This window comes from Salvia hispanica, chromosome 3 (genome assembly GCF_029641045.1).
Source record: "Salvia hispanica isolate PSC_SH4W2 chromosome 3, Shi_PSC_v1, whole genome shotgun sequence".
Lineage (NCBI taxonomy): Eukaryota > Viridiplantae > Streptophyta > Magnoliopsida > Lamiales > Lamiaceae > Salvia > Salvia hispanica.
Genome location: NC_142694.1, coordinates 44,960,712 through 44,977,118, shown reverse-complemented (window position 1 = coordinate 44,977,118; position 16,407 = coordinate 44,960,712). Strand labels below are relative to the sequence as shown.

The 16,407-nt window shown below is 37.1% G+C and overlaps 4 protein-coding genes across 4 annotated transcripts; 3 read left to right on the top strand and 1 right to left on the bottom strand.

Moving 5' to 3' along the window:
• The first annotated feature begins 772 nt into the window (after positions 1 to 772).
• On the top strand, positions 773 to 2,955 carry LOC125211733 (uncharacterized). Its single transcript, XM_048111647.2, has 5 exons — positions 773 to 1,228; positions 1,309 to 1,386; positions 2,178 to 2,259; positions 2,343 to 2,485; positions 2,571 to 2,955. The coding sequence occupies exons 1-5, from the start codon at positions 989 to 991 to the stop codon at positions 2,772 to 2,774; spliced, it is 747 nt and encodes a 248-aa protein (XP_047967604.1). The 5' UTR covers positions 773 to 988; the 3' UTR covers positions 2,775 to 2,955.
• Positions 2,956 to 3,418: 463 nt separating this feature from the next.
• Positions 3,419 to 6,668, top strand: LOC125211363 (long-chain-alcohol oxidase FAO4A). The gene is made up of 3 exons (XM_048111108.2): positions 3,419 to 3,880; positions 3,949 to 4,218; positions 4,792 to 6,668. Exons 1-3 carry the CDS (start codon positions 3,728 to 3,730, stop codon positions 6,523 to 6,525), a joined length of 2,157 nt encoding a protein of 718 aa, XP_047967065.2. The 5' UTR covers positions 3,419 to 3,727; the 3' UTR covers positions 6,526 to 6,668.
• Positions 6,669 to 8,633: 1,965 nt separating this feature from the next.
• Positions 8,634 to 9,785, top strand: LOC125214487 (protein MODIFYING WALL LIGNIN-2-like). The gene is made up of 3 exons (XM_048115536.2): positions 8,634 to 8,858; positions 8,935 to 9,116; positions 9,279 to 9,785. The coding sequence occupies exons 1-3, from the start codon at positions 8,766 to 8,768 to the stop codon at positions 9,520 to 9,522; spliced, it is 519 nt and encodes a 172-aa protein (XP_047971493.1). The 5' UTR covers positions 8,634 to 8,765; the 3' UTR covers positions 9,523 to 9,785.
• A 314-nt stretch (positions 9,786 to 10,099) lies between these two features.
• Positions 10,100 to 14,650, bottom strand: LOC125214486 (protein decapping 5-like). Its single transcript, XM_048115535.2, has 7 exons — positions 14,335 to 14,650; positions 13,233 to 13,333; positions 12,401 to 12,472; positions 11,462 to 12,307; positions 10,751 to 10,942; positions 10,563 to 10,673; positions 10,100 to 10,478 (listed from the first exon to the last, which is right to left on the bottom strand). The coding sequence occupies exons 1-7, from the start codon at positions 14,507 to 14,509 to the stop codon at positions 10,344 to 10,346; spliced, it is 1,632 nt and encodes a 543-aa protein (XP_047971492.1). The 5' UTR covers positions 14,510 to 14,650; the 3' UTR covers positions 10,100 to 10,343.
• Positions 14,651 to 16,407: the final 1,757 nt, after the last annotated feature.

Genomic DNA, 16,407 nt, shown 5'->3' with positions numbered 1-16,407 from the left:
GTTGATGGGTTCTTAGGTTTGAAGGGTGGGGAAGGTTTTGGTATCTACTTTTCCTATGCATAAAGCCATCTTCTTCAATTATTCTAACTTAGGATGGCTTACTTCCTACAACTTTAACATAGGAATGTGTAATTTATAGTCAAGTTCAGTTTGTAAATGGGAGAACCAATATACTATAAAGATTTAATTTGAAATTAGGTTGCACAACTTAGAACTTACTATTTAACTACTTTGGACAGTCATGCAAGTTATAGAATAAATTCCTACTAATGCAATCCAAAAGAGGAAATTGTCCCAAGTTTTGGGGTGGATTATGTACAAACAATAAGTGATTTTTGAAGTACTTATTAGGTATTTTAGGTGATAATTCAATGACAATTCTGAAGACTTGATCCAAAACAGTTTTGTTATCGTAAATTTCAATTATACTATTTTATACAAACAGCTATATTTATTTTATGAAAGAGAAAAATGTAACCAAATGATGAAAGATGTAAAATTAAGGTCTTGCTTAATTGTGTGGCCTATATCTCTATCAAAAAAGGGAATCGACATTCCTCCTTAACATAATTATAAGATTCTGACGAGAATTACAAACTTTGGTGATTTATAATTCAATTTTTACAAAATGCAGGAGCAAATGACTTATGACGAGACGAATCGGTTTTCTACTATTATTGTATTTTATATAATGAGATATTTTATGAAAAACATTTTGATAAAAATAAGTGTGGTTTTGTGTTGGAAGGCGATTAGCAAACGGTTAGAATGCAAACAGGCAATCGTTTCAATATTGTGTCTTCCACACGTGTACCGTGCGTGCGCCATTTTCACCCGTCAGTTCAACACCAAAAAATCTCCCAATTTTGTCTGCTGGCAGCAGCAATCATCTTCCCAAATTCCACTTCACATCTTCAATTCCTCGTCGTTGCCGTTGCTCTTACAAAAAGGCATTTTAGTAATCCATGAATCTCGAATTTCCGCCGCCATGAATCCCGCCAAAACCTTAGCCAGAATCCCCGCGCCGCCAAGTCTAACCCCGACCAATATCAAATGGAACGACGTCGCTTTTCCATTTTGTCGCAAACTCCCTGTTTTTGTGCCGACGAGATCGGCGCGCCTAATTCCTAACTCAGTTCGCACCGTTGCGTCGGATTTTACTCCCGCTGGAGTTTCTCAGAATCCAGAGCGAGAGAAATCGGATGGATTAGAAGAGAATATAGAGAAGGTAGTGGTGAATTTGATGATGAGATTATTGATGCTTTTTTATTGGGATTTTATTCAGCTCTTGTGGCTGCTTGCTTGCAGGTTATCTACGGATGCCGGTTCTTCGCAATCCTCGCGGTTGGGGGATCGCTTATCGGATCGTTTCTTTGTTTTATCAAGGTCGGGTTTTTCGATTCATTACGCGTAGGTGGTGCTCAGTTCGTTAGACAAAATAATAGTGAGTCCGGATTAATTAGTATGGACCCAATAGATATACTAGTAATTAGGTGGTATTACTGTTCGTTATACAAGATAACAGTGAGCTATAAGCCAAAATAGGATTTGTATAAGATTAAATTAGTCATAGGGTAGAGATGAGATGATTAATCATGAGATATAATGCAATGCTGGGATTGTGGAGATTAGCCAAGACACATTGTCATGGGTCGAGCTTTTTAGAAAGAAAAAAAGCAACCGATCAAGAGATTAGATTAGACAGGACCTTTAATCACAAGTAAACATGGCAACCAACCAAACGGCCACTATGCTAGCTTTTTTTTTATGGATTGGATGACATTTGCCATTAATTGTAGTTGGTTTATGCTTCCAATTGTGAAATGCTTGATGAAAATCTCTGTAGAGATTTATTTTGACCTTGTTTGATTATAATTTATAAATCTCATATCACACAAACTATATAGAGCATTGACTATGGCTTTAGCAGCACTCTTTCAAGAATGTTTTTTCTGGTAAATGAGCAATTAACTTGAGTTGGCATTGAGTATATTGCTCATGCTTGTTAGATTATATGAACCTTAATTTTGAAACGAATCTCAAGATTTGTATATCATATACGCTTGCTACTCTGTCGATTAGCATTAGGAATAAAGATTAGAGAAGGTTTTGTTACATTCTGATATCAACCTTAGACATTTCTAAAGATGATTGATAACAGGTTTTGTTGAATACAGGGTTGTGTTTATGTTGTATCGTCGTTTCAAGACTATCTATTGGACCGTGGGAGAGTGATCTCATCCCTCGTTGAGGCTACTGGTACGTACTATAAGAATCACCTACATTGTTGTTTTCTCTCTCCCTTTCGAATCCATCATGCAAGTATTCAAAAATCAACGTAGATGTCTACCTTCTCGGAACTGTGATGTTGGTGTTCGGAATGGGGCTGTACGAGCTCTTCATCAGCAATCTCGACAAAGCAAAATCCACCCCAGACGGAAGCTCTACCTACAGATCGAACTTGTTTGGCTTGTTCACACTCAAGGTTTTTTTGCTTCTCAGCACTCAAACTCGACATTTATAAGTCGTCATCAACGATGTTCATTTTTTTTTGTATTGATATGAATCAGGAGCGGCCGCGTTGGCTGGAGATAAAGACGGTGAACGAGCTGAAAACGAAACTGGGGCATGTCATAGTGATGCTACTACTGATTGGCTTCTTCGACAAGAGTAAGAGAGCGGTGATACAATCGCCTCTCGATCTTCTTTGCTTCTCAGCTTCAGTACTCCTCTGTTCCGGTTGCCTCTTCTTGCTGTCAAAACTAAACCACTGAATTTCATAATAGTTTAGTGTTCAAATTCTGTGAAATAGGTAAATCCAGCTCTTTTGCAATATGTTGGAGTATCTTCTATACTGAATTAATGGTTACCTATTTAACCGAGTTGATGTACAGAATTTCATGCTAACTTTGTCTTTGATTTAATAGATGGGAAACCGAAAAGTTTCATATAGTATTTCCTAATTTTAACATGAAATTGGAGCGTTGCAATAATGCCACCACCTTTCAGTTACAAACTACATTTAATTGTAAAATAATCATATTGGCTTGGAAGTTTTATTTAAATTAATCATATTGGATAGGAAGTTTTATTTAAATTAATCAGATTGGATAAGAAGTTTTAATTAAATTACGCATAAGAAGTCATGCGTCACCCACCTTTGATGGCAGGGACATAAAAGTGTGAGTTTCTTGTCTGATTGAATGAAAGTAGTAATTATTTATGAGTCTCACACTTAATTTAAATACAACTACTGTAATTAGGATCGAGTACCTACAAAATAATTCACTTATTATTTAAGTATTTTTTTTCAAATTTAATTTTGTTTATAGTCAAATAAAATTTATTTGAGAATAAACAAATACAGTAAACTTTAAAATTTAAAAGTGTACAAAATAAATTAAAATTACACAGTAGCTTTTGCACTATTAAGTTTAGGGTGTAGTTATACAAATTGTGTCTTTTTGCTTTAAAAGAGAAATGGAGATATCGACAAATAAATAAAATAATGAACATAAAAATAAGTGTGCAGGCAAAGACACAATCGAATGACACGTCATTAATTTTCATCCAAATAATTAATCACCATTTATTACTCTGGAAATTACAGTTAGTAGTGTAACAGATATAGATATAGGCGTTGGCTGCCCGCCCTCTCCATCCATATTCTATATTCCTCCCTCCCTCCCTCTCTCTGTTTCCAGAAATTTCCAACAGAGAGAGAGCAATGAAGAAAAAATCCCCATTTTCAGCTGGCCAAATGGAGGCCTTGACTGCTCTCTGCGACACCTTCTTACCCCCCATACCTTCCCCTCTTCACGATGATTCAATCACTCAATTCTTCCAAACATCAGCTTCCCTCTCTTCAACTCACCAAAATGTAAGCTTTTTCACATAAAAATACAATCTTTTATCATAACCATCTGATTTGGGTGTGTGCTTGTGCAGGTGGCTGTGTTGATGTGTGAGAAGATCAAACACCCCAAGATTTATCTCTGTAAAATTGCGCTGTGGTTGCTGTCAACATGGATTGGAACCTTCTTGTTGTGTGGGAGGAAAAGCTTGTCTCCTCATTTCCCTTATTTCAAGAGGTTTTCACTCCTTTCTTGTGAAAACAGAGAGAGCATTGTGCTGTCATGGTCTCAGAGCAACTTGTTTCTCTTGAGACTCCTCTACACTGCCTCCAAAACCTTCATCCTCCTCCTCTTCTTCTCTCAGGTACACGGAATTGAAATTGAATCGTATGAAATTGAATTGGAATTAGAATTTTGAATGTGTAGTTTGTGAAAGTGTCCTATTTTATGATTATTTGGAATTCCAATTATCTACGATATTGATTCAAAATGTGTGATTGTAATTCAAATCTAAATCGAAATAGAACATCGGATTTAGAATTGAAGACTTTCAAGTCCAATTCCGCATGTCCAATTCCATGATATCGAATGGAGTGTGTGTGATTTATTATAAATGGGCCCACTAGCTAGGATGTAGGTGGGAGGGTTTGTGTCAATCAGTGCATGAGTTGCAACTTCATTTATTTTGGGTATGATTTATTTCTTCCTCTGTTATATGATTTTTGTATAGTCCCATTTCAAGTTTCATCGGCTGAAATGATCGGTTGCATGTGATCAAATTGTGTTTTGCTGGTTGGGATGGTGGTTGAAGCATTCAATCTCCCCCATTTATTGTGATGATTTTATGTTGTGGGTGGTCCACTTTGTTAATACTACTCTGTTTCTTGTTGAGATTGGTGAGACTAATGACTAATGAGGCTGAATGATCACTAATTAGGTGAATGAGAAACAAGAGAATGTTTCTTGGAAAGCAATAGGCTATAGCCGGCCGGATTTCGCAGCCACGGAGCGCGAGAAAGGCGACAATGAGAGGGAGAGGTCGAAGCTTGAACCGCCCTTAAGCCGGGGTGTTGTTGAGTTGGGTCGATCAAAGGAGGCAGCGGTTCACGCTCTGCGGAAATTGGGCTTCGTGGTGTCGAGCACGAGCCCGTCGCTCGTTATCAGGTGTGACGTGGTGGTGGTTGGCTCGGGTGCAGGAGGGGGAGTCGTGGCCGGAGTTCTTGCTAAAGCCGGCTACAAGGTGCTTGTGCTAGAAAAAGGGGGCTATGTGCCGAGAAATGAATTCTCACTGCTTGAAGGGGAAGCCATGGATGAAATGTACCTAAGCCATGGGGTGTTGGCGACCGAGAACATGGACGTTCTCATCCTCGCCGGCTCAACCGTGGGCGGTGGCACGACGATAAACTGGTCGGCCGCGATCCGGACCCCACCGCATGTTCGAAAAGAGTGGAGTGAGAACCATGGGCTAGAGCTTTTTAGTAGCAAGGTTTATGATAGGGCATTGGATGTGGTGAGTGAGAGAATGGGAGTTCAATCAGAGTTTGATGAGGAAGGGTTCAACAACATGGTGTTGAGAAAAGGGTGCACCAACTTAGGCTACAACGTGGAGACCATCCCCCGAAACTCAGCGCCGGACCACAACTGCGGCTCGTGCTGCCTCGGCTGCCGCGACGGAAAGAAGAAGGGCGTGAACGAGACGTGGCTCGTCGATCTAATCGAGTCGGGCAACGGCGCGGTCCTCCCGGGGTGTGAGGCCACGCGGGTCGTGATCGGGACGGGACGCGCGTCAGGGGTGGCGTTCACGTTCGGGTCCGGGGAGACGGGCGTCATCGAGGCGCGGGCGACGATCGTCGCCTGCGGCGCGATACGCACGCCGCCGTTGTTAAAGAGGAGCGGGTTGAGGAATCCGAGCATCGGGAGGAACCTCCACCTCCATCCAGTGGTGATGGGGTGGGGGTATTTTCCGGAGGCGGCCTCTTGGCCGCTTCCGGACAAGAGGAGCCACAAGGGGCCCATCATGACAGCAATGACAAAATTTGTCATTCCTGATCATGATGGCAGGGCAGGGCAGGGGCCAGGGTATGAGGTGCTCATACAGACCCCGGCCCTGCACCCGGGGATGTTCTCGGCCCTAACGCCGTGGTGTTCGGGCGAGGACATCAAGGCGAGGCTGATGAAGTTTTCGCGGACGGTTCATATATTCGCGCTAGCGAGGGACCGAGGGTCGGGAGAGGTGAAGTCTCCCGACCACATAAGCTACGAGATGGAGGCCCGCGACGAGGAGAATCTGCGGCGGGGGCTGGGGAGGGTGCTGAGGATACTGGTGGCGGCGGGGGCGGAGGAGGTGGGGACGCAGAACAGGAGGGGGAGGGTGCTGAGGGCGGCGGAGGCGGGCGGGGAGGAGGTGGAGAGGTTCGTGGCGGAGGAGGCCGGGAGGGGGCTGGGGAGGCTGGAGAGCCCGGTGTGCTCGGCGCATCAGATGGGGAGCTGCAGAATGGGGGTGGACCCCAGGGGATCGGCGGTGGGGCCCACGGGGATGACGTGGGAGGTGGAGGGGCTCTACGTGGCGGACTCGAGCGTGTTTCCCACGGCGCTGGGGGTGAATCCCATGCTCACGGTGCAGGCGATTGCTTACTGCACCGCGCAGTCGATTCTTCAAGCTCTTGCATGAACTACATTCTGTTTTTTTTTTTTGTTTTTAATTATTTGTTTATTTCTGTATTTGAATTTAATTAAGGATGTCGTTTTGTACTTGAGTGTGAACTATTTTGGAAACTAGTAAATATTACAAAAAGTTTGGCGTGGCCGCCTCCATTAATTGTGTAAGTAATTCAAGATTAGCTATGATCCAATCTGAGTTTTGGCATTTTTTTTTAAATATTTATAAATTATGGGATGAATTTTAATATTTAAAATTTACATCATAATATAAGAAATAACGTGTACGGTATAAAGTCTTGACCCCACCAATCAATGAAATCAGTTATTCAGTTTTTTTAACGTTTTATTCTTTATATTTATAGGTTTTGATTGTAAGAAGTTTATTCCTTTTATTTTAATTATTATAAATGGAGGAAGTGAAAGGTTTTGAAAGAAATTAACTTCTATTTTCTACTATAAATATATAGCATTAGATAGCTTATAATCCATACATTTCTATCTTTTTCTCATTACATTCTTTGTTGAATTTTTTCAGAGATTTAATCAAATTTCGGGTACTCTGTTAACTCTTTATCAATATTAGTTTAATATAAAGTTCATTTTCTACATCATAATTTTTATTATATAATAATAATGTTTGTTTATATTCTCCATTCTTCATATTTAATTTTGTTACTTTACTATATTATCTAAATCGTTCAGTTATTTTTTTATTATTTATTTGCATGCCTATTTTATAAATTTGTTGTTCTTAAGTGTGTTCTATATAACACAATAGTCGTGAGTTTATTTACATTGTACAACTAATTTACATTATACAACTAATTCTAATATGAGTATTATTTTTTATTATTATGCTATATTTATTTGAGCATTAAATTAATGTTGTAACTATTATAATTGGAATCTTTTGTTATAGGTGATGTAAGTTGATTCATTTTTTCTTCTTAGAGCTTAGTCAAATGATGTTTCAAATATCCCCATTCATGTATTGTCATTGTGAATCAGAGCTCTCCCAATTTTTATAATTTATTATTAATTATTTTAAATATATGGTATGTTTTAGTTGTATAATTTATAATTATTTTGTTTACCATCTAAAATCATTTTTTTAAAATATCTTAATGTATGAATCGCACACATATATCACACAGGTGTGATACTAGTTATTATAATGACCATACTATAAATTATGATTTGATTGGGATCGATGCGCCATGAATTGTTGGTCTATTTAAAAAATGTGGAGCTACCGAAGTATTTAGGCTAGAGTATTATGATTGGATTAGGTTATTAGCACTCCATTTGGTTTTTAAAAAAAAGCGAGGCATGTGAAATTTTCATAAATAAATTAATATTTGGGGTGTGTAAATTTATGTGATTTCCATTTGACTCGTAATGAGGTTGGAACAGGGTAGGGGTCCACTTTAAGAGCAGTTATAATAATGGATGCTATTCTATTTATTTATTCAAGTCATGCTTGATTTAAATAAACTTTACTAATAATATGTAATATGCCCTTGCCAGCTAAATGCAGCCGAAATCACTTATTTGGACAACTATTCGACCGCCCCCAGAAACTTGTTTCCTAAACGAATAATAATTGATTTTAATTGTGATAATTGACATTAAATATTTGATTTCTAAATAACATCTTTTAAAATATAAATATAGAATAATAATATTTCTATTTTTTTTTATAATTATTCCACAATGTTTAAAATCAAAACTAATGTAGCACAAACCGCATTGTTTCGAATAAATCGGTAACATTTTAAATAACACTGACAACATAATGATGTTATTTGTCAAAAAACAACATGGAGTATTACTTATTTTATTGTCCCATAATATTATTTTAGGTTTTGACAATTTTAAATATTATAGGACTCCAACAAAAATTTCTGATTTGAATACAAACAATTATGAATTATCCTTTAATTTTGATAATACCAACTCTTTGAAAATTCAACTCCAATACTAATTACACATTCCCATAATTCCAATTCACAATAATGGAGGTATGCATCATGGAAGTGCTGGAGTTGACTAGCAAGCATTACACACTCCAAAATCGAAGCGTCTATTCTCACTCAAAGAATAAAAGAAAGCCACTTTCCAAACACACCCACCAACAAAAAGAAAGCAACATATTTTCAAACTCTTGAGTAAACTCCAAGCCTCCTCTCCATATCATATATCCATCATCTTCCACCTCCTACTCTCCTCTCTATCCCAATTCCAAACCCCATGTTTATGCAGATTCTAAACCGATACACCTTCTCCTCCATCGCCCTCGTCTCCTTCGTCTTGTGCCTCGCCGCAGAACTCAAGAAAACTAAGGTACTCTACCACCTATGGTCCAGCAGCCTATTTTCTCCTATGTTAATTCTGAGAATATCATTCTCTTCTTTTTCAGAAAGATGATCTCGTATTCAATGGAAAGTTGTGTTACTTGCCTAGAAGTTCGTCTTTCGAGCTTGGAATCACAGGCTTAATCTGTCTTAGTATCACCCAAGTCGCCGGAAGTTTATTCATTTACAGAGAATTCAGCCCGGGGGCTAAATTTACAGTCACGCGCAGTTTGCTCGTTTTATCCTGGTTAGACTTCCCCCATCTCCCCTAAGTAAATAATCAAAATCCGATATCATGATTCAGTATTCTAAAGCTAACCATATCATATGCATGAATTCTGGGAAAACAGAGTAATAATTTAATAAAGTAGTAATTAAATGTTAAATGAATGAATGAATGATGTGGCAGGATTGGCTTTGGAGTTGCGGTGGTATTACTAAGTGCAGCAAGTAGCATGAACCAGAGTCAAGACTTCGGAGAAGGATGGTTAGATGGAGAGTGTTACCTAGTTAAAGATGGAGTCTATATTGGTTCAGCCATACTTACCTTGCTGGCGCTCGGCTCAACCCTTGGCTCTGGTATCATAGCCGTAAGGAAAAACAAAGCTGAAGAGACACAAGGCTCCTTAGTTCATGCAAAAGTTGATAAATGACAAGATTACACAAGAGTAGTACCTAACATAACCGGCAGTTGGTATGCGTCTTAATCGCAAAAATCCTTCTCAATCAAGGTAAAGTGCAGCAGACAAAAACCAAATTGGTATGTATATACTATATACACACTCACTTGTAATAGTAGGAGGTACTTGCAACTTCGCAATTGTACTCTAGATAAACAGCTAGCTCAAAAGGTCAAAATACAGAATAGAGATGACATTCAATGAATGAATGGAAGAGTGAATCTTTCTCATCATAACCTACATCGACCTGATGGGAATAATCATTCTGCGTTGACAATAGCACCAAACAAGTTTAGATTTCAATCTATAATTTCAGCAGAGGAGCACTTGGTTTTCTGGATATGGAAGCACCACTCCTTAACACAACAAGAAACAAGCCAATTCTATGAATGTAAAGTATTCAAAGAAGCTAGCATGTGACCGTCATTTAAAAACTGCACATCAACAGAGAATAATACGATCATGTTAACTAGGTGGTGCTTCTGTTTCTCATTTGTTTTTTTTTTCTAATTGGCTCTATGCCTAAAGCCTTAGTTGCAAGTACACATCATTAAAAGCCAGTAATTAGAACTATTAATTTGAGAAGTCAGCAGGTTCAAGAGCCAAAAAATAATATGGCCCTGCCATGTCTAAACTATAGGTGCAAAAAAAATCTAGTAAAGTGGCATGCTAACTAATCCAAAATCCTTCATTGCCGGTTTAAGAATCAGCTTATTGAAGAACTGAAAGAAGATCCCAATTCAGGTTTCATCAGCAACTTCATGCTTCGAATCATGAAATGACCTCTGTCATCTTTACGTGTAACGGCCATGACCTCTATAACCATAGTTATATCCTCTTCCCCAGTTGTATGGGCCACGATGCTGACCATGTCCACTTCTCTGCCCACCATAACCAAACTGAGATCTTCTTTCAAAATAGCCAAATGTCTGTAGAATAACAAACACAGATGTGTGAGTGTTTACCAGTAAATGTTCATATCCACATATAGAAAGGCCTCTAAAAAAGCTTACCTCAGAGTTTAGTTTAACTCTCTCAGATAATTGATTCTGCCCATCCCTAGTTCCCCATCCAAGAGAATTACAAGAAATTGTATCAAAAAAGTCATCCTTGCTGTATGCAGGCTGCATGCAGAAGAATAATATTATGATAAAAACAGATATAATCAATTACGGCAGTTATCAAAATTCTTAAATTATACCTTGGGATCACTCTTCGATATCAAGTCAAGTTTATCATCCCCAAATTCTTGGCTTTTGATTGCACTTTGCATCCCATCTATATTCTCTCTTTGGTTTGCTTTTCCAAGATAACCCCATACTTCATCTTTCTTAAACTTCTCGTTCATTGCTTCAAAATCAAATTCTTCGGTAAACTGGAGAGGGGATTGCAACTGCAAATATTCAATAGAATTTTGTGAAGATTCAGAAGTTCACCCAGGCAATAGGCATATGGAAAAGATATCACAAACATACAATAATTTAATCAGCTTATAGATACTAAAAACCCAAAAGAACTAGAACAGGTAAGTGCTATTTGCATTTAGATTTGCAAAATTAGTGGGATATGGATTTGTACATACCATTATGTATTTAAAACGAAAAAAACTGAAAACTGAATTTGGATTTCCAGGTCAGATGTATGTACATCTATATGAACACTTCCAAGTCCAACTTCAAAGTATAGAGCTACCCTTTTTAGATCTCTTAGTTTCACAATATGAAAAGGGTACTTCATGAAAGTTGAATACATGGTATGAGAATTCTAAAATTATAAATTGATATTCCGGACATACAAAGCTAATGCCGAAATACTAAATAAGTCAGGTTCAAAGTTTATTACAAAGTACATGTACCAATATATCAGAAAAGTATAACATATCAAAAGAACTAAAAGAAACCAGATAGCTGACCTTTTGTGCAGTTGGTGGAAGTGGCAAAAGAGGTGGATGAACTGCTGGGCCAGCAGCTGATGACAAGAAATTTGGGGAATTTGAACTAGTACCAGTTACATCATTCGGTTCAGCATATAAATTGTTTGACATAGAATATTCAGATAGTCTGGGCTGAGATGGGTTAGGAGCTCCAAGAAAAGAGTTTGATATTTGGCCCATACCAGAAGATGCTGAATATGGTAAGAACTGGGCAGGGAGGGATGATGCATGATTAGGAACAACTTTGTTAGCAGCTTGAGCTTCAATGCTGCCTGTGTTCTGATAGGCTAATGGCAAAGGTTGGGTCAACCCCCTTGAGTTTATTGTTGTGGAATTATATAAGGGCTGAGATTGCTCTGAAGAAAGTGAATTACTGTGCAGCATGGATGGAAGCAGTTGCTCAGAAGTAGAATTCGGTGACGAATTTAAGCAACTAGAACTGGAAGCTGCAAGTTGATACCCGGAAGGAACAAAATCTGGCATATTTGTCATTGCCATGGCTGTAGATGCTGGGTTCTGTAAGAGATGCGTCATGGGAGCTGATGACAAGGGATGTTGTTGAGCAATACTAGTGCCCCCTGGTGCGGCATGATATCCCTGCCATTGTGTTGGACCTGTTGGTATGTCATAAGAAGATGAACCGCTATGGGTTGACTGAGAAGAGCCCCATCCCATCTGACTTCCAGAAGGATTGGAAGGCAACATGTTTAAGTGGGATCTCGCATTCAATCCAGATGATTCGCTGTAGAACTTGGATTCCGTCGAATATCCAGGGACAGGTGAGACCGAATGTGATGAACTATATGGTGGAATATGATAGTTTGACTGCAGTACAGATGATTAGATCAACAAAATATCCAACTAAATCATCATAGTTAACAAAATGTAGCAACAGTAAACAAGCATAACACTAACTACCTCTATAATTGCAGGATCGTTGTGAACTTTCTCCTGCTTTTGGACTAGTGGGTTAGTTATTACTTTTACATCCTGCAACAGAAAACAATTTATTACTTCAGCCCGTGCAGACTTAAAATAATGGATATAAATGATAGATACTCAAATCAAGCCCCGTAAATTGAGATCAGCCACAAGGCCCACAATGCTACTAGTATGGTAAAAGCTGATCTTTGACAAGAATATACAATGAGCCAACAGAATCATATGATAGAAAAGTAGTACGATTTACCACATTCATCGTACTCAAATCATTTATAGTTATCTAAATTCTAAATCCTCAATCATAAGAACTATCTTAAAAAGGTAATTATGGTGCTGGATTGTTCTCAAAGTTAGCATACAAGCACCTAAGAGAAATTATCAAACAGATTCTCACACAATAACAATAATAGCTATGCAGAAAATCTACAAAATCATTTCTTAAGTTATTATATTGAGCACTTGTCCAAGTATTCTGATATGCGCGGAAACATGCAACATCAATTACCCAATGTGACATAACACAACACAATAGAGTGAAACCAAAGCATGTGAGCAAAAAGGAAAGGAGGACAGCTCAGAGTTATAATTACAATGATATGCGTCAGGCCAAACCACTAATCTCGACACAAAAAGTATGGAACCCATGATGGCTTTATTGAACGAACGACCTTGTACAACGTATTATCAGCTCATGAACCCACAACCCACAAAAAATCGTGCTTGAGACTAATAGAAGGAGTTTAACAATTAAAAAATCACAATCAGGCATTCCAAGATTAGGCACTCCAAGACAGCAATCCATACTTACTTTAATGTCACTCCCACGAAACAGAATGTATTCAAAGACTTTGTCGCTTGGTGGAACTTCTTTCCCGTCATTCCTTCTCCCCTCCGTGCCAAATGTTCTCACTGAAATCAATCAACAACTTGTTTATTTGAATAGCAAAAAGATACAAAGTCATTCCAAATTTAATAGCAGATGGCAGCACAAGATGAATTTAGAATTTGGTAATCTACAGCTGATAAAGTTAAAAGTAACAAAGTTATACTTCTGATTTGAGATAAACAACTAAAACAGTAAAATATAGATTCACTATTTTTTGGTAACAGAGCTTTGCCCAACCAATAAGAAGCATCCCTCCGTCCCATCATAAGTGAGGAGTATTCCTTTTTGGGCCGTCCCATTATAAGTGACACATTTCCTTTTATGGCAAAAAAGCAATACTCTATTTTTCTCTTGCTTTATCCTCTCTCCTACTTTTCTCTTTACATTTTTCTCACTCCTACTTTATTCTCTCTTCATTTAACCACTAAACATCACTACCTAAAAGCTTGTGCCCAAAAGAGATGTGTCACATGTAATGGGACGGATCTTTCAATCCCAGAGCACATCCCACTGAGGGGGCGTGCAAACTCAGATATACAATAATGACACGTTCTCCCTAAAGCCATTCTTATCAGATACGAAGAAGTTTGCGAAGAATAAAGCGACACTGTAAGCAACCAATGCAATTGGCAACAAACAATCAACAACTAAGAAGTCACGACCTTCACCAGAACAATGGAAAACTGCAAAAACATGTGTTTACTTTTTGACATAATAAACATATTAAGACAAACGGCTGAGTCTATGCAGCAGTTCCTAAAACCTTTCCGTTCTAATCAAATCAGCACCAAACTTAGTAGTATGAAAAATCACTAAGACCTAAGCTTCTACTCCAAAACAACGCGGTCCGCTATAGGAACGTTTGATGTTTCCAAAAATGAAGAACATTGATCAATATGAGCACACACGTGATAAAAAAAATGCAATCCCTAGAAATCGAAGCGCAAAAAGCAACGGCGGCCAAAAAATCACAAATAAGGGGAACTGGAAAGGTAAAATATCCTATTGGCAAAACGGAAATCACCATCTTTGAGGCCGAATGTGGAATCCTGAGGATTTAGGAAGTATAGAATCCCCTCGTAGCGAATCTCGGATTTGGACATGACGCTGATGAAGCTTCCGATGAAGGAATCCCCCGCCGACGATGGAGAGGGCTGCGACGTCGCATTGTTGGCGTTACTAGAAGGTTCTTTCGACATCGATGAGGGCGAAAACGAAAACGAAATCGTTGGGAAAATGGAGAGGAAATCTTTCTCAAGGCATGGAGAAATGATTCGATGAATTTGTTAGGGCGGTCGTTCTAGTGATCCTCTACTGTGGGGAATTTCGCTAACGCAGAGTTTAATTAATCAAAAGGCCTTCAAATGCTAAATTCTTTTTTTATGATTTTTCTATTATATTTCATATAAAATGGTATTTATTTATTGTCGTACGATTAATTCTCATTCTTGATAATAGTAGCCCAACTGTCCAAGAATATTTATATTTATGTTTAAGTAAGTTTTTGTAATCATTTTAAGTTTTAAGTCATAAAAATTTTTAAAAATGTGTTTTATAAAAGGAATCAAATATTGAAAAAAGGAAAAAAAAAAAACTAGATATGGATTGACAAAATTTTATATTTTTCATTATTAATATTTTGTATGGATCATTTTGTCAAAAATTGTACCTTAAAATAAAATGCATATAAATATGTTTCATACAAATTATTAAAATAACGGAAATGAACGTATTGAGAAAATGAGTTATAGGGATTTCTCGTCGGAGAAGAATCCAATGGCATCACCATGATAAATGGAACATCATCGTCTCTGTTGACAATGAAGTGCAACTCAATTGGTAAGACGCTTCCCTTCTAATCAATGGAAAAAAAAATTAGAGTGAACTACAAAAATGGTCCCTGGACTATGTGTTTATCTCGCCCATAGTCCCTGGACTTTAAAAATATCGCCAGTAGTCCCTGGACTAAGGGTTTATCTCGAAATTGGTCCTTTTGGCTTTTTTTGGTACGAAAATACCCTTTGATATTATTTTGGGGGGTTTAGGCAATTTGGTCTTTTTACACTTTTAACATTTTAAATCTGATATTATTTTAGTTATGTACTAACTTTGACATTATTTTAAAATTATCATTCTTCTTCCATTTTGTTATCCTTCACTGAATTTGATTTTTTTTAATTTCAATATTAGATTTAATTTTACAAAATTTTAAATTTTAATTTTTAAATATCAATAAATTTTTTTAATTATAAAAATTATTAAATAGCAAAAATTAATAGTTATAATCAATATTTGATAGTGTATAGTACTATGTAATCAATAAGGTATGACAACGCCTTAGTTTTAATCAATATTTAATACTAGCTTTGATCATAAATAGATTATATAACACAATTTATTCTGAAATAAATATGCATCTAATGTAAAACTAATATAATTTTTGTTTATTATTGAAAACAATCAAAATTTACTAGAAAATTTCAACAAAAATACTCCTATATAGAATTTTAAGTAGGATCAAATTTTTAGTCAACTTCATAATATTTAATCACAAGCAATTATAACAACCGAACGGAGGCTAAATAGAATAACTCTTATTTTTTCATCATGATTAATATTATTTTTCTGTACTTCTTCAATTCAATTGAATATTATATTAAATAACAAAAATTAATAGTTTTAATCAATATTTATAGTGTCCATGAATTAATAGTTTTCATTAAAAAAATTTATTGATATTTAAAAATCTAAATATTAAATTTTATAAAATTAAATCTAATAATAAAGAAATAAATTCAGTGAAGGATAACAATATGGAAGAAGAATGATAATTTTGAAATAATATCAAAGTTAGTACATAACTAAAATAATATCATATTTAAAATGTTAAAAGTGTAAAAAGACCAAATTGCCCAAACCCCCCCAAAATAATATCAAAGGGTATTTTCGTACCAAAAAAAGCCAAAAGGACCAATTTCGAGATAAACCCTTAGTCCAGGGACTACTGACGATATTTTTAAAGTCCAGGGACTATGGACGAGATAAACCCATAGTCCAGGGACCATTTTTGTAGTTCACTCAAAAAATTATCATTGTC